At 42.0% G+C, this 24,710-nt stretch overlaps 1 protein-coding gene across 1 annotated transcript; it reads left to right on the forward strand.

Annotated features, from left to right (window-relative positions):
* The first annotated feature begins 737 nt into the window (after nucleotides 1-737).
* On the forward strand, nucleotides 738-9,598 carry ppm1nb (protein phosphatase, Mg2+/Mn2+ dependent, 1Nb (putative)). The gene is made up of 6 exons (XM_088321811.1): nucleotides 738-1,296; nucleotides 3,080-3,651; nucleotides 6,915-7,032; nucleotides 8,982-9,096; nucleotides 9,304-9,367; nucleotides 9,441-9,598. Exons 1-6 carry the CDS (start codon nucleotides 900-902, stop codon nucleotides 9,456-9,458), a joined length of 1,284 nt encoding a protein of 427 aa, XP_088177937.1. The 5' UTR covers nucleotides 738-899; the 3' UTR covers nucleotides 9,459-9,598.
* Nucleotides 9,599-24,710: the final 15,112 nt, after the last annotated feature.

Below are 24,710 nucleotides of genomic sequence, written 5' to 3' on the forward strand. Positions count from 1 at the left end.
ACGGGGAAAAAAACTGGAAACTGATATTAAACAGGACAAAATAAACGGGAACAATACCGGGGAGGAAATATCAACAGGAAACAGGACTGAGTCAGAACCCACATCTTGTGGGGCAGAGGTTCGTTGACGGACTGACAAAGGAAAAATGAGAGCACTGAGCTTAGACGGAAAGCCAATCTGTCAACGAGCCGCAGCTGCTGCCACACGGGTGGGACCAATTGGGCGCCACGGCAACTGTGACAGTAAATAGTTACTTCCCTGGTAACAAGTTACTTTTCTGCAGAGTAATTCAGTCAGTCAATCATTTACTTTTTGGGAGTAGTGAGAAACTGGAAGTAATTTCGTTTTTAAAGTTCGACGAATCACATTAGCTCAGGAGGTAGAGGTCTTGTCTTGGGATCAAGAGGTCGCAGGTTTGATTCCCGGCTCCTCCATGGGCAAGACACTGAATCCCTAATGCCCCCAAGAAGCAGGTCGGCGTCTTGCATAGCTGACTCCCTATTGGTGTGTGAGTGTGTGTGTGAAGCACATTGTAAAGTGCTTTGGGAGGTCTTCATTGACTTGAAAAGCGCTATAGAAATGCAGATAATTTACAAGAGACAAGTAAGCGCCTCAAAGGGAACAGGCTCTTGTTTGGTATAGGGAGCCGGCTCCCGTCGCTCACTTCTGAGAGTCCGTTCAAAGAGCCATTTCGTTCGCAACCGACGGATCAGTAGCCATTTCTCATCGGAGGAGAAGCGAGGGAGGCAGGAGCGCAGGAGAGAAGGGTCTTCAGCGACGTCTCCAGAGACCACACAAGAGGAGATGAGCGGGGAGAAGAAGACGGCAGCATCCGTCCCATTCAAGACTGGGCGGCGGCGGCAGCACCAGCAGCAGGCCGGAAGAGCAACCTCCCAAGCATGAGGACGTCCAGGAAGGGAGGCGTGGAGATGCCCTCCTTCGTGCGCCAGCTGGTCAAAGAGACGGAGAAGAAGGTCAGCTCCTTCTTCAAGGTGGCGCGAGGGGGCGCAGCCGAGGGGGAGGGAGGAGACAAGGAGGAGGTGATGCCCAGCCCTTACCTGGAGCGGCCGGTCTTGGACAAGTTGGCGGAGGAGGGATGCACGCGCCGGGGGCTTACATACGCCCTGGGGAGCATGCAAGGATGGAGGGCCAACATGGAGGACCGTCACAACTGCGTGCCCCAGCTGGGGGCGCCGCTGGCGGACTGGAGCTTCTTCGCCGTGTTCGACGGCCACGCCGGCAGCGCCGTGGCGCAACACTGCTCGCGGCATCTTCTGGGGCACATCCTGGCTGCGGGTGAGGGACGATCGCGGACACCGGGAGGCCATTTTGGGGTTGAGAGCATAAAACATAATGAAGATTCATATACAGGGTTGGGTAAGGGTTACTTTAACTGGATTACTTTCAATGACTTTTGGATATGCTAATAAAAGACAAAAGAAACTAAATATGAATAAAATGATGACTCACAGCACGTGGTAAGCTTTCTCTCCTGGCTTTGATCTCTGGCAAAACTTACATCAAATGCGACAGAAACAAAATGAAAATCAATCCAAACAGCTTACCTTACCGACATCATTTTTGCCGTTCCATGTATTCCGTTACTCCCCAAGCCTGCACAAAATTGAGTCATTTTATTCATATTTAGTTTCTTTTGTCTTTTATTAGCATATTTGGTATTGAAGTCATCCAAAAGTCATTGAAAATAAACCAGTTAAAGTAACCCTACCCAACCCTGAGAAAGAACTAGAAAGAATGACACCGAAAGAGAAATAGAAAAGAGAAGGAGAGAAAAGAAAAGAGGGAAAGAGAGAAGGGTAAAGAGAGAGTGAGAGAGAGAAAAGGAAAATATGAAGAAGGTAAAAGACAAAAAGAGAAAGAGACAAAGAGGAACAAAGAGAAAAAGAATAGACAGAGAGAGTGAAAGAGAGAGAGATAGAGACTGAGAGAAAAATGGAGGGAGATAGAGAAAAAAAGAGAGAGAGTAAGTGAGAAACAAGATATAAAAAGAAAAAATAGTAAGAGAGAGGGAAGAAAGACCTGCAGGATTGGGTAAGGGTTACTTTAACTGGATTACTTTCAATGACTTTTGGATGACTCCAATACCAAATATGCTAATCAAAGACAAAAGAAAGTAAATATGAATAAAATGATGACTCACAACATGTGGTAAGCTTTCTCTCCTGGCTTTGATCTCTTTGATCTCCGGCAAATCGAACATCAAATGCGACAGAAACAAAATGAAAATAAATCCAAACATCGTTTTTGCCATTCCATGTGTTCCGTTACTCCCCGAGCCTGCACAAAATATAGTCATTTTATTCCTATTTAGTTTCTTTTGTCTTTTCTTAGCATATTTGGTATTGGAGTAATCCAAAAGTCATTGAAAGTAATCCAGTTAAAGTAGCCCTACCCAACCCTGTTCATATATATATATATATATATATATATATATATCTGCAAAATTACTACAAAACGAAATACCAAGTTTTGTGTTTAAAAGCAGGGTCTAACATATTATTTTGAAAAAAATACCACAAAATACTCGGACAGTAATACTACAATACAAAAAATACGACGACAGAAGTATTACAACAGAAATAATACAAAATAAACAGCAAAAATAAAATAAAGAATTATTTAAGAAATATTCCAAAAATACTGATAAAGAAGTACTTCAACAGAAATACTCTAAAAATAGTTCTGCAGAAATTTTATGACAGATATACTACAAAAAGTATACGATGGAAATACGACCAAAATACTACAGATATGCTACAAAAATTATACAATCAAACCGCTGGCTTCGTTTGCAACGAAAAAAACCATACCGAGATAGAGGCTTCTGCGGCGAACTCGTTTGACTCGATTGATTTGCCGTTTCGCGATCGTCGGTGTATACCGGACAGTACCCATCATTGACAAATTTGCGTTTTTCCGTACGGATTTTCTTGTACGTCGTCTTAAAATGCATAATAATAGTACTTTGTGCGGCAAAAACGTACAGGTTGACAGGTGTGTTGTACCAACTCGATCATAAAGGTGATTCTGAGACTAAAACTGGGGTCCGTACCGACAGATGGCCTGGGGCCGGAAGACGATCCGGACGGGGTAAAAGCGGCCCTGACGGAGAGCTTCCTGCAAACGGACAGACATCTCCACGCCGTGGCTCGCCGCGAAGGTTGGGAGCGAGGGGGCACCACGGCGGTGGCCGCCCTGGTCTCGCCCCGCCGCATCTACCTGGCCAACTGCGGCGACTCCAGGGCCGTCCTGTGCCACTCGGGCCAGGTACGCTTCTCCACCGAGGACCACAAACCCTACAGTCCCCTGGAGAAGGAACGCATCGAAGGCGCCGGGGGGACCGTGTCTCTGCAGCGGATCAACGGCTTCCTGGCCGTCTCCCGAGCCCTGGGCGACTTCAGCTACAAGGGGGCCGAAGACCGGCCCCCGGGCGAGCAGATGGTCTCGCCCGAGCCGGAGGTGATCGCCCTGGAGCGCTCGTCGGCCGACGAGTTCTTGGTTCTGGCCTGCGACGGGGTGTGGGACGCCCTCAGCAACGAGGAACTCTGCGCTTTCGTCCGAAGTCGCCTCCTGGTGTGCACCGATCTGAGGGACGTCTGCTCGCAAGTCATTGATCTCTGCCTCTACAAGGTCAGAACTTTTGAGGGAAGTAGCTAAAAGATCGTCGGTCAGTAAGACTGCAACTAACGAGAATTTTATTAGTTGACTAGTCACCTACTATTTTCGGAGCAGACCTTATTGCGTCCCTCCAAAACATAAAAACAACATGCAAGGAGATCTTGGCGGGAGAGGGAGAGCCGTTTAATTATCTTCGTCAGAGTCCAAAACAGAGTTCTCATTCGTCTAAGAGACAATCAGCTTTTTTATACCTTCAGACAACATTTCATGTTACTTAGCGCGTCCCCCTCGCGATGACGCACTTGCTTTTTCCTCAATGTGCATGCTTTACGATAATTGACAGTTTTTTCAAAATGTTTTCGTCCTCTTTCGATTCTCCAAAGTTACACAATTTCCAAGAAACTCGTTGGGGTCGGCCTGACACATCCAAATTCCTGACTTGACCGCTTATTCCATGCCAAGCAGAATGTTATTACTTGGCAGCCCAAGACGAGTCTTATTAATAATAACACTCGCTGACATTTAAACTCGGGAGAAACAAGCCTGGAATTTCCCGTCTTAAACTAATGTGTTCTCCTTATGTCTAGCTCGACTCCAATGAACCACAACAATATTTAAACGATTAGTCAAATTATCAGAGTTCATTTTTTTCTTAAATTTAGCATGAAGTTGATTTAATTATACAGTAAAACACAAGAATACACAGGTTTATCGACAGTATCTAAAACTCACGAGAAAAAGTTAGCTGACTCCACCTCTGAAAAGTTGCCTGATCAGCCATATAGTTGCCTGCCCCATTTTTCACAATTTGAAACAAAATAAGACGACTCATTGCAAAAAAAACATTGTTGCAAAGTATTAAGGATTGATCATCAGAATATATAACAGAACAACAATTCAAAATTAAGTTTCTTATAAATCTACTTCTAACATTCATTGCATGTATATGACATGGCTGTTTCCATCTGCCATCAGTATGTTCCTGTATTTACTCATCTTCATTCATGCAATGTTTGCCACAAGCCACGTGAACTCCTCTTTCCACGATGCTTTAAATGTACGTTTACGTTTTGTAGCGTCATTCATTTTGTTAGCTTCTTTTGAATCTTTCTTCTGGGGCTTTGGCTTGATTCCTAACCACTTATCCATTTTTCTTGTGTTCTCTGTGTGCCTACTTTGGAAAATGATATGCAAATGCACGGCCTTATGTCGTAGACTGCCCAAAACATATCAAAGAGCTTTCTTTTCAGTTTACATGAAATACATTTTAGAATATCAACCATCACAATACATTTTTACATCCATTTTAACAAGATACTTTTAACAAGAGATCGTATAGTGTTTTTTTAACGTTTACAATGTATTCAACATATTTTTCTTTAGTCTGAATTTCAACCAACATCATCCTTTTTATATGTATGAGAAAATAGAAATAATAACAATAATGAGTATAAAAACGGGTACAATTTGCCTGCAGATGAATGAGTCACAACACGTGGTAAGCTTCTCTGCTGGCTTTGATTTTTTTGATCTCTATAAGGGGAATTAGCATTTTAGCACAACATGCAACGTCCAGCAAAATTAACATAAAAGATGACAGAAACAAAACGAAAATAAATCCAAACCGCTTGACAACTTCAATCACATTACTGTGCATGTTGAGAGATTTGTCAGCTATGGTTTTAATGTTTGAAATTAACTTTGTTTTGCGGAGCACCAAAAGATAGTGTTTTACCGTTGGCAGCTCGTTGTAGACTGCCAAAAAACCCCACCTTCCTGTCTCAAAGTCTAAAGCTAAAGCAAACCTTACCTCATACCAGCAGGTGGCACTGTTTGTCATCATTGCAGGACACTTAAATGAAATGAAATGAAATGATCTGCATTTATATAGCGCTTTTCAAGTCAAGACTTACCAAAGCGCTTTACAGTGTGCTTCACATTTCCCAATAGCGGCCGTGCAGCCATGTAAGGCGCTAACCTGCTTATTGGGGGTGTTAGGGGTTCAGTGTCTTACCCAAGGACACTTCAACATGTAACACGGATGAGCCGGGAATCGAACCTGCGGTCTCTTGATCCCAAGACGAGCTCTCTACCTCCTGAGCCACTATATTTCAGCAGGAATTTCAATAAAACACAAGTTATTATTACACCCGTTACATATATATAATTTTTTTTTCGATTGTTATTATTATTTTTTTCTTGAAAAAGTTGTCGGCCACCCGGGCGGAGACGTTTTGTAAGTTGTTCGCCTGATGTAAAAGATGCACGCCCTATCCAAAACCAATTCGACACTGTGCTTGGTCAGTACAGACCTAAATCCACAAATAAGCCTCTGTCCATGATTAGGGATAGTTAAATCTTTGCTAGAGATTCTGGGTAAAACATTTGTTTTGGCCTAAAGTTTTTTGAGGGGCTTTTCATTATAAAGTTTGACTCGGTCCTGTTTCCTGTTGATATTTCCTGTCCGGTATTGTTCTTGTTTATTTCGTCCTGTTTAATATCGGTTTCCAGTTTCGTTCCCGTCTAGTTTGTCCTGTTTTGATATCAATCCTCTCTGTCCCGTCCTGTCCGTTATCAACCCCATCTGTCTGACTTCTGGAAAGAGAAGTCAAACATTTACAATTCTTTTACAATGTCAACATTTGTTTTAGCCTAAAGTTTTTTTGAGGGGCTTTTCATTATAAAGTTTGACTCGGTCCTGATTCCTGTTGGTATTTCCTGTCCGGTATTGTTCTTGTTTATTTCATCCTGTTTAATATCGGTTTCCAGTTTCGTTCCTGTCTAGTTTGTCCTGTTTTGATATCAATCCTCTCCGTCCCGTCCTGTCCGGGATCGACCCAATCTGTCCAACTTCTGAAAAGAGAAGACAAACAATTACAATTCTTTTACAATGTCTAAAAAAATACAAATTTGGAAAGGTTTTAGTGTTGTAAACTGGTCGTCTTCAAATAGGCACCTTTGGAAACGCCTCTAGAAAAATGTGTCAAATATGATGTCTAGTTTTTCAAATTGTGATGAATCAATCAAAACGCGTAAAGAGAAAAAGGGCACGTTTACATGTTGTCATCAGAGCTTTATTTTTGGCCTTGACTGTCACATCCATCATGTCACCGTTATGTAAGAACGCGCAAGTGCGTAAATCCATAATAACCTCAAAATGTCACTGCTTCTTCAGCGTGCGTGCATTTCTGCGCTCCACTGCGTGTGAAAGGGAAAAAAAAAACAGGAATTGGCAGCGATGTTTGAAATGGTGACGTCGTTATTTTCCATCACAGGGCAGCCTAGATAACATCAGCATCATCCTTCTTTGCTTCCCTGGCGCCCCCCAGCTGTCAACTGAGGCATTGCACCAGGAGGCCGAGCTGGAGGACCTGCTGGAGTCCAAAGTTGCTGGTATGATGTTTTCTTTTCTGAAAATGATCTGTGTCTTCTTCTATGACAAAATTAGCGTTATTTTTCACCACAAAATAGTTCTGTCATGATTACCGATTTGAATCACCTGTGTTTGCTCATTTGGCGCCAATCTCCGCGATCTCTGATTGGCTCCCTGTCCCTATTTAAACCCAGTCCTGTCAATCCCCTGTGGTCAGTCTGTCTGCGAACCTCTGTTTATACAAGGCAAGCCTTTTTCGACCCTGACTCCTGTCATGTCTGGCGCGGTTGCCATGGCGCCCAGCTTGCCCCGCCCATGGACACCGGCTGACTCGCATTGACTGATTGCTTCTTGACAGTATTTAAAAGCGTTCCTTTGAAGGGTGCGTTGCTGGATCGTTTGTCACACTTTGGTGAGACTTCGGTGAGATTTCAGCAAGTTCTGTTTAATTCTGAGAAATGCCTAGTCTGTAAATCTGCCTGCGTTTGATCCTGTTTTGTTTTTGGTCTGATCCGTTTTGGACAACTTTACTTTTGTTTGGATTTCTAATCCACTCCGCGACCATCGATCCCCGGATCGAGTGTGCGCACCCTCCTTTGCTTTCTCCAATAAATTGTGTGAGTAAGTCTACGCAAATGAGTTTTTACTTCCTGCTTCCCGCTCCGCTAAGTGACAACTCCCGCCTGTCACGTTTTTGCTCCCGTTTGTCTACGGCTACGACCTGTTTTGATCCTGACTACGTCTACTCTCCCGTCCTGGCTTACGACTCGTTTCAGACCACGCTTTGCTCTCCCAGTCCCGGCTACCGACCAGTTTTCCGTCCCTGACCCCGCCATCGCTCGCTACTTCCGTGTTTGGATCACAATCCGATTGGGGGAGCGACTTGCTTCCCGTGTCCAGCGAGGATCGGATCGCGGGCGCTGCTCTTCCTCTCCTCTTCCTTTCAATAAGACTTGTAGTCAACGTTACGCAATTGGGTCCTGTTTCAGTTCTGGTCCTTACAAGTTCTTCTGTGGCTAAAACAAGAGTGTTCTGAAGCTACCCAAATTTTCTGTTGTTTACAACGCCACTTTAGCAAATTATTGTTTTTATGAATACTGAAAAAAAAGAGAGGAAAATATAAACAATAATAAATTTTGTGAAATATGGAAAAAAAATGGTCAGAAATCTCATCTCATCTCATCAGCCGTACCGCTTATCCTCATTAGGGTCGCGGGGGGGCTGGAGCCCATCCCAGCCATCTCCGGGCAGTGGGCAGGGGACACCCTGAACTGGTTGCCAGCCAATCGCAGGGCACACAGGGACAGACAACAAATCTGTTTGTCGTAAAAGAAAAGTGTAATGCTTAGCTGCATTTTTAATGAGATACAAAACGCTTCACTCAGTAGCTCCGGCCGTTTTAAACATGTTCAACATGCATAAACATTAAATGGAAATTTTCAACTACAGTACTGTGTCAGGACCAACGGACCTCTTGTACTGTGATTGTGATCGGAACATGAGCGATGGTGGTGTCAAGGACGGAAAAACAGGTCGATAGCCGGGACAGGAGAGCAAAAAACGTGGTCGGGGTCCTAGGCGAGTCGTAAGCCAGGAAAGGAGAGTAGACGTGCTCGGGGACGAAAAGAGGTCATAAGCCGGGACGGAAGGGCAGACGTGGTCAGGATCAAAACGGGTCGTGGCCGGAGACAAACGGGAGAAAAAACAGGATGGGCAGGAGTCAGGGGTCGAATAAGGCTTGCCTTGAAAAACAGAGGACAACCTTCACGAGATATCTTAACTTTATTTGAGAACACTATAAAAGCCAATGGAACTTTGAACGTGTCCGAATGCAATAAAGCGCGTTCCCTTTTTGCCATATCTTGTCTCTGCGTATTTTTTGGGGTGACGCCCAACGACGTTCAAAACCCTTTATCACAGTTGCCCTTAGAAAATGCAACAAATATATTCTATGTCTTCTGCACAACAGAGATTTACGACGATCTGTGCGCCAGAGGAGAGGATCCGGATTTGCTGTCGGTCCTCACTGTCCTCGCCGCTAGCACGATCCCTGGATTACCACCAGGGGGCGGCATACAGAGCAAGTGAGAGCCCGTGTGTGAAATGGTCAAATGCATGAGAATTCACAGTGTTACCTTTTTTGGGAAGACTTGAGCGAACCAATTCGTTTTTAATTCCTTCCTGTTGCTCATTACGTGTGCGATTTGAGATACAAGCACGATCCTGGCACGAATTTAGCTCGTAAGACGAGGTATCACTGTAAGAAATGTGATTTCTTTGTGCACTCACAGGAGGAACTGCATTATCTCGGCTTACTATCAACAGCGGGAGATGCACAATCCTACCCTGGCGAATGTAAGAACAAAATAAACAAACAAATCCATAACATTGTTTGCATTTACTCCATGTTTTCTTTGGTGTCACCTAGGAAACGGAGGGCACGTGAAAAGAATCAACTGCCAACGAAGGGATTGTATTTATTGTCTATAAAACCTTCTGATTCCTTTTTCTCCATTGACAAAATGGAAGCCAAGATGGCCCCTCTGTTTACATCAGGGGTCTCCAACGTGGTGCCCCCTAGGGATAGTCGAGGTGCCTGCGGACCTGTTCTGAAAATCAGTGCTTGGTCATAGTGATTTTCTAGTAAAATATCTTTTTTATTGGTTGACTTAATTTATTAGTAGTCATTAACATTGTAATAACATATTAACGATACAGTAATAAAATTTTTAATTATAATTATTTTAGAAAATCAAATAAAAGAAATCCTATTCAAGTATTGATAATAATAATAATAATAATAATAATTTCCTTGTATTGTCATTCTGTGTAACAATGTACACAGAACGAAATGTCGATTGCACCTGACCCGTTGTAGCGAGCCGATGCAGCCGCAGCCAACAGGGGGCGCCGCCGACCACTTTTTAAGTCTAATGATATTGATAAGAATAGAGTGAGAATCCATACAAGTATTAAACACATTTATTTATTAATCTTTTTAATGATTTATTTGACAGAAAATACGAAAAACAAAATTCCAATATATGGATTTTATGAAGCGAATGAGCAAAATATGTGAAGTTATGTTTTAACTCTGTAGCCAGCTATTTTTGTACAATTTTAACTTTTACATAAGCTATCTAGCTAGCTTTTTACATTTTCTTGCACACTATCAAGCGAACATTTTACTTTTTTCAAGTCTTAAACTAAATTTTGGCCTCATCTCTAGCTAGCTACTGTATCTAGCTTCCCATCCAACTATTTAGATAGCTTTTTACTATTTAGCTAGCTATCTAGATCCCTTTTTGTTTACATGTTTACCTTTCTAGCTAACTATCAAGCTACCTTTTCAGTTATTTAGCAAAGCTAGCTAACTATCTTTTTACATTTTCTTGCACACTATCGAGCTAACATTTTACCTTTTTTTGCATGTTGTAAACTAAATTTTGGCCTCCTCTCTAGCTAGCTACTGTATCTAGCTTTCCATCCAACTATTTAGATAGCTTTTTACTATTTAGCTAGCTATTTATATCACTTTTGATTATACATGTTTACCTTTCTAGCTAACTATCAAGCTACCTTTTCAGTTATTTAGTAAGCTATCTAGCTAGTTTTTTACATTTTCTTGCACACTATCGAGCTAACATTTTACCTTTTGTTAAAACTAAATTTTGGCCTCCTCTCTCACTAGCTAGTGTATCTAGCTTCCCATACAACTGTTTAGATAGCTTTTTACTATTTAGCTAGCTATCTAGATCCCTTTTGGTTTACATGTTTACTTTTCTAGCTAACTATCAAGTTACCTTTTCAGTTATTTAGAAAGCTACCTAGCTAGTTTTTTTACATTTTCTTGCACACTATCGGGCAAATATTTTACCTTTTTTAACTAAATTTTAGCCTCATCTGTAGCTAGCTACCGCATCTAGCTTCCCATCCAACTATTTAGATAACATTTTACTATTTAGCCAGCTATTTAGATCCCTTTTTGTTTACATGTTTACCTTTCTAGCGAACTATCAAGTTACCTTTTCAGTTATTTAGCAAGCTATCTAGCTAGCTTTTTACATTTTCTTGCATACTATCGAGCTAACATTTTACCTTTTTTAAACTAAATTTTGGCCTCCTCTCTAGCTAGCTACTGTATCCAGCTTCCCATCCAACTATTTAGATATATTTTTACTATTTAGCTAGCTATTTATATCACTTTTGATTATACATGTTTACCTTTCTAGCTAACTATCAAGCTACCTTTTCAGTTATTTAGCAAGCTATCTAGCTAGCTTTTTACATTTTCTTGCACACTATCAAGCTAACATTTCCCTTTTTTTTGCAGGTCTTAAACTAACTTTTGGCCTAATCTCTAGCTAGCTACTGTATCTAGCTTCCCATTCAACTATTGAGATAGCTTTTTACTATTTAGCTAGCTATCTAGATCCCTTTTTGTTTACATGTTTACCTTTCTAGCTAACTATCAAGCTACCTTTTCAGCTATTTAGCATGCTGTCTAGCTAGCATTTTACTTATTCTGCATGCTACCTAGCTTTGTTTTTAGCCTTCCATCCAACTACTGTGATGGATTTTTACTCTTTTAGCTAGCTATTCAGCTGTTTTTTACTTGTACCTTTCTAGCTAAGTATCAACTTACCTTTTTAGCTAATCAGCAAGCTATCTAGCTAAGTTGCTATGTTAGAAATTAGCCCTTTGCGCTAATTAGAAACAAAAAGTATTTAGCCGCTTGAAAAAGGTTGGAGACCCCTGGTTTACATTAACCTAGCAAGAAGCACTTTGTGGTCACAAATACAATGCAAAGTAGGAACGTGAAAGCTCCATACTGTCTATATTTGTACAATGATAGGACGATACTCAGCGATACTGACCCAGCCATAAACGTCTGCCTCAAATCCGGTCAAAGCGTAGTAATACAGGGTTCGTACGGGTGCTTGAAATCCTTGAAAATGTTTGAATTTTAATGTGTTTTTGAGGTGAGGAAAATGTTTGAATTTTGGTTGAAGTGCTTGAAAACGCTTGAAATTACTTCCAACGCCGTGTTTCCTGGTAGCCTGACTCGATAGACCATGCTTTAAAGCGAGAGAAAAAAAAGTGTAAAAATGACGCCAATGGTGGCTCGAGTCCTTGTTATTGAGTAAAGCGTTACTGCCCCCTACTGTTGCATCGAAGAGGACAGGATTATCACAGTAGTCATGGGAATTCCAATTTTTTTTTCCAGAAGTGGCTATTTCAGCTTGGCTCACTTTTTTGGGGGGGATATATTATCAATAATAATAAAACATTATATGATTTGCAAGGTATTTCTGCAAAAAAACATGAAATATAAATTAAAATATCCACATCCCGGCAAAAAAATTGTAAAAAACAAAACTATTTCAGCTTTCTACACATTGAACAGGTTTAAAGTCACGAAATCCCCAAAAATGCAAAACAATAAAACTAAAATATTAACTCTTAGGTGCTATAAATAAATGATGAAAATGCAAAACCAATTTAGTCACAGATCCTCAGAAAAACACGCAAAAAACATCAATTAAAATAAGTATGACGCAACACCTTCGTGTTGGTAAACAAGTGTGACTTAGCGAAGCTGCGCGTGGATTGTTAAGGCAGAATGGCAGAATTCACGTCATTTTATAGCAGCCCATTGATGCAAAACAATGGTAGATCATAGATAGGAACAGCTCCAAATAGCACAAAGAACGAGCTAGCAGCAAGATAGGGACTTTTTATTTAACTCTCTAAAAGCACTAGAAAATAAATTGAAAATTTGGTTTTAAAAGTGCTTGAAAGTAGCTTAAGTTTGTCCAAGTAGGAAGTGTACTAACCCTGAATAATCTAGAAAACTTTGAAAGAAGGGGACCAGTGGAATGTACTGTATTCGTAGGAGCGAAGCCGAATATGAGTTAGCTTAGCCGTTAGCATTGTGCACAATAAGAAATGGTGATGCTATCGTGTTAGCTGTTCAAGAAGCACAAGAATTCCACTGTTTTGTGAGCAAGGGAATAAACTTATTATGTGAAGAAAAATAGCTATTTTTATTATATGTCATAAAAGTCATAAAGTATTCGTCATTTTCTTATACCAAGTACTCATCTACGTAAAAATATACTAATATTTTGCACCATGTTGAAAACTATGTGTAGTACTATACTGCCTTATTGTCGTTTTTCTTGATCAGGTTGGTGAAAAGTCCTGTTGGGTCATAAATCTATCATACCTCTTGAGCATCTATTGAGACATGTTAAAGCAGACACGTTAAAGATACGGCCTGCGGGCCGGATTCGGCCCACAGGGTGATTTATTCTGGCCTGCTGTAAATTTCAGAGTATGTCAAAAGGTTCAGTCCATGTTTTGGTCTACAGAGATCCCTCGGTTTTTCGCTGTTAACAGGGACTAGGACCCTCCTGCGAAAAGTGATAATCCGCAGAGTAGCGTCCCACTTTCAAAAAATGTCATGAACCAGAACTGGATCAGGACCCAAACGCGTGACGTTCTAACACAAGCTTTTATTTTACGGGAAATGGGGAGTCATACACGTCAGACAGCGGTCTGGCGTGTAAAGACTGGAAGCCAGAGCCTGACGAGATCGATTCCAATTGCCCGAGTTGATATCGGACAGATGGGGTCGATACCGGACAGGACGGGACGGACAGATAAGATAGATAATGAAACAGGATATTGAAAATAAGCAGGACAAACAAGACGGGAACGAAAACTGGAGAGAATAATAAACAGGACAAAAATAGACGGGAACCAAACTGGAAACCGATATTAAACAGGACAAAAATAAACAGGAACGATACCGGACTGGAAATACCAACAGGAAAACAGGACCGAGTCAGAACCCACGTCTTGCTGGGCAGAGGTTCGTTGACAGACTGACAAAGTAAGAGAAAGTGCACTGAGCTTAAAAAGACGGAGGGGCAATCTGTTAATGAACCGCAGCTGGCGCCCCACGGGCGGGGCCAATTGGGCGCCATGGCAAACATGACAAAAAAGGGTTAAATTTACCTCAAGATAACGTTGTTACCGACTAAGAGTATGCGACTGTAACGAAATAACAATTATAGATCTACCAATAATAACACACAACACGAAATAAATTTCGGTTAATAGTTTATACTACATTTTCTTTCCTATGTATGGGACCACTAAAAGCTAGCCTTCCCAGTTGGTTTCGATTCGGAGACGTAGACTGGGCATGCCTACCCCGGCTGTTTGACTGACAGCTTAAACCAGCGTATCAGAGTCGCGTACGCAGTCACGCCCACACACAGGAACTTGTTGTGTGCTCCCTCTGACCACAATGTACGATACGTTGATATCAATGACAATAAAAACTATTTAATTCAAAATTGATAACCGAAGTGGGAAGTGGCGAGGGGTCTCTGTACTTTAGGTGTTTTCTGTGATGAACAATAAGAAAATTAAAGCAAAGCTCAAGGTTAACGAACAAACACTTGGATGACATTGTTAATCGTGCTGCTACTCAGGATTTGATACCTTGTACTGATGGATTTTATGGTTTCATGTTAAAGACAATATTGTGCAGTATTTTCTCAGTTTATCTGCCCGTTCACTGCTAAACCTCTTATTTTGTATTTTTTCATTGATTTCAAAGGAGTATGAAAATTGAGCCAAGCATATTTTTATTCATAACTCCTAGTTGATTTTCTCCAGTGTGTTGAGTTGGTTCAGATGTAAAACTGTGTTTATTCAACTGTTGAAATAAACGAACTGTTAACTCATTCAATGTCAAACATGAAAATCCATTTTGCCCCGTTGTATGTGAATAAATGTGTTGTTGTTGGAAAAGATCCCTTTTTATTCGTGACTATAATTTGTAGAGTAAGCTATAAATGTAGGCTCGATTGTAGAACATAGCACTGTAAAATAAAGCTAAATATTTAGAGTTTGTCACGGTTGTCATGGCGCCTAATTGGCCCCACCTGTGTGGCGCCAGCTGCAGCTTGTTGACAGATTGGCTCCCTGTCACTGCTTTTAGATGGACCAATAATTAACATTTCAGTCTTTTCAGGTTTGAGGCGCAAAAAGTTGAGCGGAGGATTATTTTTGTCCTAAATAATTGTTTAAAAAAACAAGGTGCAAGCAAAGCTTTTTTGTAAAAATGTCACAAAATACTGCATTCGAGGATACCTACGTTTTTACTTTCAGAATGCCCGCATCCCATCCTGTGTATAACTCCGCCCATTCCTACTGTTCACCCAATCAAACTACTCTAGGTGCTTTGCTAGAGTTTCCGGGTAAAAATGGTTGTTGTGGGTTAAAGCTTGTTCTGTGGCTTTTTCCTCATACAGTGTCTGAACAATGAACATAAATTGTTAATGAGCTTCTATAAAAAGGATTATTTAGCGATTTCTAGCCACAACGGGATCTGTGGGTGTGACATCCTGACTATGAACTGCGGTTAAAATTGTGTCCTATGTATACTGGACTGAACCAGTTAATTTTTTGTTTCCTTCGCACGTTTGACAATTGCATAATTTCTATGTTGTTGGAATTAAATTTCAAAAAGTACCGTTTACCAAATTGTTCGAATTAGTCATCTGACTCCATTTACCAAACACAACCTACATTCACCCAACAATTTATGCGCGTTCGTTTCTTGAGGGAAAAGATGAACAGGAAGCTGACATTTCCACACGGGGGCAGATTTATTATCCCTAACAACTAAGTGTACTCCATCGAAAACGGCCGAATTAGTGACGTTGGAGCCTCTGGGAAGCCTTTTTCTCAAGTCCTTTAGCTTTCTCCTATTGGCCATCTTCTCCCCGCATAATGGCGTGCCGACTCCTCCCATGGGCGCGTCAAGGAAGCCCCCTGGGCTTCACCCAGATGTCTGGGGTACTCAAAACAACATCAGGGCCTTTCTGCGTCACCAGCGTCTGGATGTGCTGATTATCTTATCAGCCGTACGTCCCGTTCCCGCCGTTCCTGGGGTGCCCTGACCTCGCACCACAGCCCAGTCAGTGAATATCTCTCGCATTAAATGTACCGTATTTTCCGCACTATAAGGCGCAACCGGTTATAGGGCGCTACAATGGGAACGTGGACAAAACAGTCAGATAGTTCAGTCCAACTTATTACCCCCTTAACATTCCGAAAGCTTGCAAAGAAGCAAATACGTGTCGTAGACACGTGCAGATGCGGTGTCCGTACGATGTCACTCAAATGCATCGTTCCAAATATCAGTCAGAAGGTTAAAGTCTTGGGATTCAAGAAATGCCAACCATTCCTTAGTTTCTATTTTCTTTTTCGCTCGCAACTTTACTGTGCATCTGACAATAAACACTTGGAATTGAGTTTGATTTAAAAATAGACACTCCATTCCATCCATTATCTGCACCGCTTATCACAGAAACATCGAGTTCAGTCTGAAACAAGATACAGGGAAAATATATAGCCAGAGTAGCTCACCGAAGTCGTTATGTTCAATAATAATGTGCAACCATGGTCCTCTTATATCCGTGAGTGTAGTAAATCCAGGAGAGTAAAATATTTACAAATACAGAATGGTTTCCTCTATGCCGTGGACAACCGAACTTGCTATTCACATTCATCTTTTTCGGCCAATTGCAGGCTTTGTTTTGCCGCTTTAGCCTATGCCAGCCTGTAAATGATAAAAAGGATCCGCCCCTTGACCTCTGAATAACTTTAGCCAATAGTGATCGATTCAACTGATGATTGACACATCTTTTTCGGCCAATGGCAGGCTTTGTTTTGCCGCTTTAGCCTATGCCAGCCTGTAAATGATAAAAAGGATCCGCCCCCTTTACCTCCGAATAACTTTAGCCAATAGTGATCGATTCAAATGATGATTGACACATTGGTTAGCCAATGAAACGCCGGTAAATAAATCCCAGCATACACCGCGGACGACTTCGCCTTCGGGGGAAAATCTAGTCGGCGGCTGCTTGAATTAGTTGCAAGACTTTGCGACTTAATATTGATCCATAAATAAGGCGCACTGTATTATAAGGCGCATGGTCAGCTTTTGAAAAAAAATAAAGGCTGTTAGGTGCGCCTTATAGTGCGGAAAATACGGTAATTTGTATTCAATCGTATAAAATCCTTTAAAGTCCAATGTATAAAATCCTTCAATGTGTACCCGTGACAGGAGCCATACGTGGCTCGCGAGTCATAGGTTTCCGACCCCTAGGTGAGAAAGTTTTCATTTTCTACGCAGCTTTTTCGATAAATGTGTTTTTTGCTCTTCGGTTGCCTACGTACACTAGACGAGTCGAGAGATGAGCTCCAGTCCTCTTAAATCACCAAAGGTCCGTCTTTAAGTGGGCCTTGACTGCTGCTTGCAACTGATTGCTTTTGAATGAGCCAATCACTTGAGGACATCAACCCTATCTTGACTACCGTAATAAATGTTGGAAATTGCTTTTGTGTTTTTTCCTATTCCCCGAAATATGCCAGCATGTCTAGGTTTTATGATGATCGGCAATGATTAATATGTATGGAGGGAATTTTCAGCTGCTTGAGTGCGACGTGGGTGTATGTGTCACAGAAACAGCATAGTTGAGAATTTCTAGGGACGGTAAACAAATTAAATTCAACTCAGAGTGGATAGTAAGTTACCAATAATTGAAGTAGGCTACATTGATTCTGGCATTTTTCTTAAATGGTGGAAAAGTCTCCTTCCGACCGACTTGGGCTGGGTCAGCGAAGCCTTATTTCATCTCCGGCCGCCGGGTTTTGTTTACTTCTGTCACGGTTGCCATGGCGCCCAATTTGCCCCGTTATTGTCATTTAGTATAATGACAATAAAACTCATCATGTCATCTCATTAGCTGCACCGCTTATCCTCAGTAGGGTCGCGGGGGTGCTGGAGCCCATCCCAGCAATCATCGGGCAGTGGGCAGGGTACACCCTGAACTGGTTGCCAGCCAATCGCAGGGCACACGGGGACAGACAACTCACTCGCTCATTCACACCTAGGGACAATTTGGACCGTCCAATCCACCTGAAATGCATGTTTTTGGAATATGGTAGGTAACCGGAGTGCCCGGAGGAAACCCACGCAAGCACGGGGAGAACATACAAACTCCGCACAGGAAGTCTGGAGCTAGATTTGAACCCACGACAGGTTCCCGAGACATTTAGTGTTGTGTGTTATTATTCGTAGATCTATAATTGTTATTTTGTTACAGTCGTATACTTTCAGTCGGTAACGACGTCATCTTGAGGTAAATTTAACCCTTTTTTGTCACAGTTGCCATGGCGCCCGATTGGCCCCGCCCGTGTGGCGCCAGCTGCGGCTTATTAACAGATTGGCTTTCTGTCTTTTTAAGCTCAGTGCGCTCTCTCTCTTACTTTGTCAGTCCGTCAACGAACCTCAGACCCGCAAGACGTGGGTTTGGACTCGGTCCTGTTGCTGTTGATATTTCCTGTCCGGTATTGTTCCCGTTTATTTTGTCCTGTTTAATTTCGGTTTCCCAGTTTGGTTTTGTCCTGTTCATTATTTTCTCTAGTTTTAGTTCCCGTCTAGTTTCTCCTGCTTATTTTCGATATCCTGATTCATTATCTATCCTGTCTGTCCTGTCCTGTCCGGTATCGACCCTATCTGTCCGATATCAACTTGGGCAATTGGTATCGATCTCGTCGGTCTCTGGCTTCCTGTCTTTCCACGCCAGACCTCTGCCTAACGTGCATGACTCCCCATTTCCTACAAAATAAAAGGCTCGTGAGAGAACGTCACGCGTTTGGGTCCTGATCCTGTTCTGGTTCCTGACACCTTCGTGGGTCTCTGACCAACTTTTGCCATGTTTCACTATACTCAACTACTGTGTTTGTTTCAGTGCTTGTGGCCGCTCTCCTCACATGGTTAGTCTGTGTCTTGCCATAATCGTATCTATTTTTTAATTACTTATTTAATATCATTTTTTTTTTCTAAGAATTGTGTGTTTGTGTGCGTTTATTTAGCGCTAAATTTTTTGTACAGCACTTTGAGTTGCCTGACATACATTTTGATTTTGATATGATTTGATTAATAAACAATTCTTCATGTTATTTCATAATTTCATAATTTATTTCAAAAAAACTTCAAACGGCAGTATTACTGACAGTATTAGTGTCAGAGCCAGAACAGATAATAGACCCAAACGCGTAACGTTTCACAACAGACCTTTTTTGCGGAAGCTGAGAAGTCAAGTATGGGAAAGCAAGCGCCAGCAATCCGGTGATCGCTGGGCAGGAGGAGCAGGGAGCTCACGGGATCGGAGCGTGGTCGGAAGGCGGGAACGAGTCGAGTAGCCGGGACGGGCGATCGGAGCGCGGTCGATGGGCAGAAACGAGTCGAGTAGCCAGCGCGGAGTTAAAGATCACATCAAGGTAACTCCAGCTATCCTTTTTGAACAAAATTCAATTGATTTCCTCAGGCAAAGGTCGAGCAGCTTGAGCAAGATTTCCCCAAGGACGAGGAGGCTATCGTCAGTAGTGCTCCGTTCAACTGTGGGTACCTTTAAATGATTAACTTTTTAATTAATTTACAATAAGCGAATGGACCGTCCTTGTTATAAAAGAAGGATGGTGTCATGATGACTGATTTATTTCACCTGTGCCCGCTCGTTTTGGCACCAGCGGGCACAAACGAGCTTCCTGATTGGTTCCCCGTCCTACTTAAGCTTTCTCCCGTCACTCGCCTGTGGTCAGTTCGTCAGCAAGCATACAAGGCAAGCCTTTTTCGACCTTGGCCCCCGCCTGTCCCATTTTGCTCCCGTTTGTCCCTAGCTACAACCCGTTTTTGATCCAGATCACGTCTGCTCTCCCGTCTTGGCTTACGACTCGTTTCCGACCCTGATCATGTCTGCTCTTCTGTTCTGGCTTATGATTCGCTTCCGACCCCGACCACGTTTTTGCTCTCCTGTCCCAGCGACCTGTTTTTTCCGTCCCCGACACCGACATCGCTCGCCTCGGAAGATCTACTTCCGTGTGACTCTGACTCCCGTCGGTCCCGCTTTTTCACCTGTTTTCCACCCGTCCGTTCCTGATTTCCCTGTTTGTCTCCAGCTAAGACCTATTTTTTGCCCCCGACCACGTGTTGATCTCCCGTCCCAGCGAACGACTCGTTTTTTTTTCCCGACCACGTTCTGCTCTCCTGTGCCGGCTATCGGCCTGTTTTTCCGTCTACTTCCCCTACGATCTCCCGCTTCGTAAGATCCACTTCCGCATTCGAACACGTTCCGATTCTGTGAGCGGCTTGCTTCCCTCATCCAGCGAGCACCGGATCACTGGCGCTGCCTTTCCTCTATACCTCAATAAACTTGTGGTTAACGTTACGCATCTGGGTCCTAATTCCGTTCTGTTCGTGACAGATGGTAATCCACCTCTGTCTTTTTGCATATGTGAATTTCTAAAGCCATATGTAGCTCATGTTTGCTTAAAATTTTCTGTAAAAAAAAAGGGACTGCTCATCCTTTTTCAGACTTTATTTTGAAAACCACCAAGAAAAGTAGGAATTACAACAATACTCAATCAATTTATTGTCACACAAAACGATTTATTGCTTACTGTGAAAACACACGTGAAGAAATAACTGAAACCATGACATATTAACAGGTTTGGGTAGGGTTACTTTAACTTGATTACTTTCAATTACTTTTGGATTACTCCAATACCAAATATGCTAATAAAAGACAAAATAAACTAAATATGAATAAAATGACTCAATTGTGTGCAGGCTTGGGGAGTAACGGAACACATGGAAAGTTTCTTTTGTCTTTTATTAGCATATTTGGTATTGGAGTCATCCAAAAGTAATTGAAAGTAATCAAGTTAAAGTAACCCTACCCAACCCTGGGCTCTTTGTATGATTTTATCCTCAAAAGTGCCTTAAAGAAGCCAAAGATTATATCCAGGTGCTGTTTGTGTTCTTGCAACAGTTGTATCCTAAGATGGCCTTTGCTTTGGTGCTGGGAAGTCCGGAGAAGAGTTTGCCTCCCTTTCCCATTTACTTGACTTTGTAGTGACGCATTTTTCCTTTTGTGTTACAAAGTTTCACTTTCCTTACTGCTCATTTATTATGCCCACACGCCATCTAGCGACCAGCTTTATTCACTTCATTTAAACATGAGTTTTTTGTGTAATGGTTCGTTTCATGTAATCACATGATTTCGCTTAAGCCAATCAGATGTGTTGTTTTATGTTTGTGTTCCCAATTAAATGAGTCCCTAGCCATTGAGGAGGGTGGTTCATTCCTGAGCCAATCTTGGAAGCACGCACCATTGATGGAAACCTAATTTCCGACTCAGTGTGTTCTTTTCTCTATCCTAATACAATCTCGAGTTTTAACCTTGACATTTCTATTGATAAACATGCATCATTTGATTTGAAAATTCTGCGATTCAATCATAAAAATCACCAAATTGTGAAGTTAAAGGACCTGTACGGAGTTACTCTCTGCTGCCGTCTCCTGGCCTGTGTCATCATTGCAGTTGCGGTCAGCTCATTCATGGCGTGCGTGCAAGTAGGTGCAATTCTTAAGAGTCAGGTTTGATTATCTCGTTTCTCTGGCTCAGTAGTCCTTTCATTATTTGGTCATTAACTTCCTGGCTCTCATTTCCCACTCCCAACTGTTGTTACCTGTCCTGATTCCTCTCCGATCTCCCCTCTCTCTTCACTATTTAAACCCTCTGTTTCCTCAGTTTAGAGCTGTTTCGTTGCCTCTTTTCTCACATTCCAAGAGTTTTTGTCACAGCCTTGTTTGTTTCCAGTGCCTCCTTTCCTGACCACAGGTAACGCCTGCCAAACATTAGGACTGTTGCTAAGGTGTGTCTACTGGAGTACCAACCCTTTGCCCAGCCTCTTGGACCACGACTGCTGCCTTTGGTGATCTTGGTACTGTTTCCCAGATTTCTGACTCCCCGTGTCCCGAACCCTGTCCGGATTAAAAGTCCATCTCGGCACTAATCCCGAGCGACTCCCTGACAGACGCATCAAATTAACTCTTTTTTTTTTTCATCTTTCTTGGGGTTTGAGTTGACGTTTGGACTCTACTAGAAGCAGGCCTTTTCTGACTTTCACCATTTTCATGTTAATTAGAAATAGCATAAAAATCTGTGGGGATGAGCATGACTTTCCTCTCCAACTCTCCCCCCACACCCCATTTCCCGAACCTAATGTGTTCCACATCTAATAAAAGTAATAGAAAAGCAGATAGGCCTAGTGGAAAATAAAGCATAGTCATTTTTTAAACACAGTTGGGCATTGGTGCATTAAAAAATAGAGTAGACCAGGGATGTCAAACTCATTTTAGCTCAGGACCCACATGGTAGAGAAACCATTTTCTCACGGGTCGGATTAGTACACAGGTGTCAAACAGGAGGCCCGCGGGCCAGATCAGGCCGGGTAAGGGATTGAATCCGGCCCGCGAGACAACACTCAGAGAAGCGCAAGAGAAAAACAAGCTGCAGGTTGAAATATGTCAACTTGATGTTGCCAAAGCCAGGTGCCTCTCAAAAAGACACTGTAATTGTATTTGTTTCTCTGTCTGTCTGTCTCTGTCTGTCTGTCTGTCTCTTTGTCTCTGTCTGTCTGTCTCTGTCTGTCTGTCTCTCTGTCTCTCTGTCTGTCTATCTTTCTGTCTCTGTTCCACCCCTTTTCTCCCACTCTCTATTTATGTCTCTTTCACTCTCTGTGTCTCTCCTTTTCTCTTCCCTTGTTACTCGTTGTTTCTTTCTCTCTCTGTGTCTTTTTAACTTATTTTGCTCTAACTTCCTTTTTTCCTTTTCTCTGTTTTTCTTCCTACCTTTCGTGCTTTCTTTTCTCTCCTTCTGTCTTTCTATTTCTCTTTGGATTTTGTTCTTCCTCTCCCTTTCATTTTCCCCTCTCTCACGACTTTTATCTCTTTTGTTTCTCACGCTCTCTCCCTCTCTCTCTTTTTCTTTCTATCCTCTTTCTCTATCTCTCTTTTTCTTTCTCTTTAATCTACTACTCCGGCCCCCGACAGACTGTTGTCAGTCCATTTGTCTGTCCTTCTCCCCGTCTATCAGTTCCTTTGTTTGTTCTATCGTGTGGCCCCCGTGTTTAAATGAGTTTGACACCCCTGCATTGGTAGATTACAGAGAAAGAGAGATAGAGAGTGAGAGAGAAATAAGAGAGAGAGATAGAAAGAAAATGGAAAAAAAGAAAGAAAAAAGAGAGATAGAGAGAAAGAAAATTAAAGAGAGGGAGAAAGAAAGAGGGCAATGGGGTTATAGAAAGTGAGAGAAAGAGAGAAAGAAAGAGAGTGAGAAAGATGGAAAGAAAGAAAAATAGAGAGCGAGAGGTAGTGACAGGGAGGGAGAAAGGAATAGCAAAAGGAAGAGAGAAAGAGAGTAAGAAAGAAAACACAGAGAGAAAGAGAAGGGAAGAGAGAAACAAAAAGAGTGAAAGAAAGAGTGCGAGAGAGAGACAAGAGAGAAACGCATAAAGAGAGGGAGGAATACAGAAAAAAAAGGGGAGAATTTCCTCATGCTGAGGTTTTGAGTTTTCCCATGCTCTCGTGCATGTTTTAGATCAGGGGATGGTGTCTTAATAGCCCTTTGAGACTTCTTGTGACTAAGGGCTATACAAATAAACATGACTTGACTTTGACTCTTAACTTTTAAGGACACCTCAAACGACGCAGTCCACCTTAAAATGAGAAAAAACTTCAGCAATTCAGTGTTCTGGTTTGCCCGCGTCCCTGCGTCCTAGACGCATCATTTTTGCTGGGGACGCATCGTGTCAAATCAACATGCGTCCCCGGGACGCCACTTTTTTGACACAAAATTGTCATTTTTACCCGATTACATTTTTTTTAAACAAATATTTACCGTACTCCAAACTTTTCGCCAGGCAGATCCGCCATTGTTGTTTTAGTCTCGAGGTTAGAGTTTTCGTCTGCACACCGATCTCGGCAAACGAGATATCGTTGTTTCGAGATGACGTCATTGTTGTGGTGCTTGTCGTCGAGGGAAGGTGAAGGCTAAGTATGCCTCCGAAAAAAGTTAGTATTATGTGAAAATCAACACAAAATGGGTCATTTCTTCAGTGTCAGTAATAAGTTGAAACTTAATGCAGAAAGTGATAACAACGGCATTAATTCCAGCACGAAAAAACGGCGGAGAAATTCTTCGGAAGATCGCGAAGGCAAGGAAAACACGTGTGTTGAAGCCAACGATTCGACGAAAGAAAACAAACAAAAGAATACTCCTAGCAAGGACTTTTCTGCCCAAATGGACTCAATTATATTCCTGGTGATGCTATGAGGAGGATGATAATGGATTGGACCTTGAGAAGGCATTACAACTGTGGCGTGACAGCAAACCAAGAAGAATATATGAACTGAAAAATCTGAAGTGCTAACTGCTTTGTATTACCAATTAACTGTGATGATTAAAACTGCACGAATATATAGACTAATATTTCAGCAATATTATTTTGTATAATGTGCAATATTTTTGTGAAGTGAAAAATCTGAAGTGATAACTGCTTTGTATTATCAATTAACTGTGTTGATTAAAACTGAATGAAAATATAGATTTATATTATATATTTGTCGCCGATTTACAATGTCAACCTCGATAACACTAAATTTTGGGGACCCATAGATCTCTGTTGGGACCCATAGATTTTTGAGCATGCGAGTCCCCGGGAACCATCACTTTTCACAAGTAAAATGAACACTAGCAATTAA

Source organism: Urocampus carinirostris, chromosome 17 (genome assembly GCF_059441175.1).
Source record: "Urocampus carinirostris isolate Australia breed hairy pipefish chromosome 17, RoL_Ucar_1.0, whole genome shotgun sequence".
In the NCBI taxonomy this organism is placed as follows: domain Eukaryota; kingdom Metazoa; phylum Chordata; class Actinopteri; order Syngnathiformes; family Syngnathidae; genus Urocampus; species Urocampus carinirostris.

Coding starts and splice junctions, on each gene's coding strand:
- ppm1nb (XM_088321811.1), top strand. CDS start 900: ATGAGGACGTCCAGGAAGGGAGGCGTGGAGATGCCCTCCTTCGTGCGC. Junction 1,297..3,079: donor GGGGCACATCCTGGCTGCGG/GTGAGGGACGAT, acceptor CCGTACCGACAG/ATGGCCTGGGGCCGGAAGAC. Junction 7,033..8,981: donor GCTGGAGTCCAAAGTTGCTG/GTATGATGTTTT, acceptor TCTGCACAACAG/AGATTTACGACGATCTGTGC.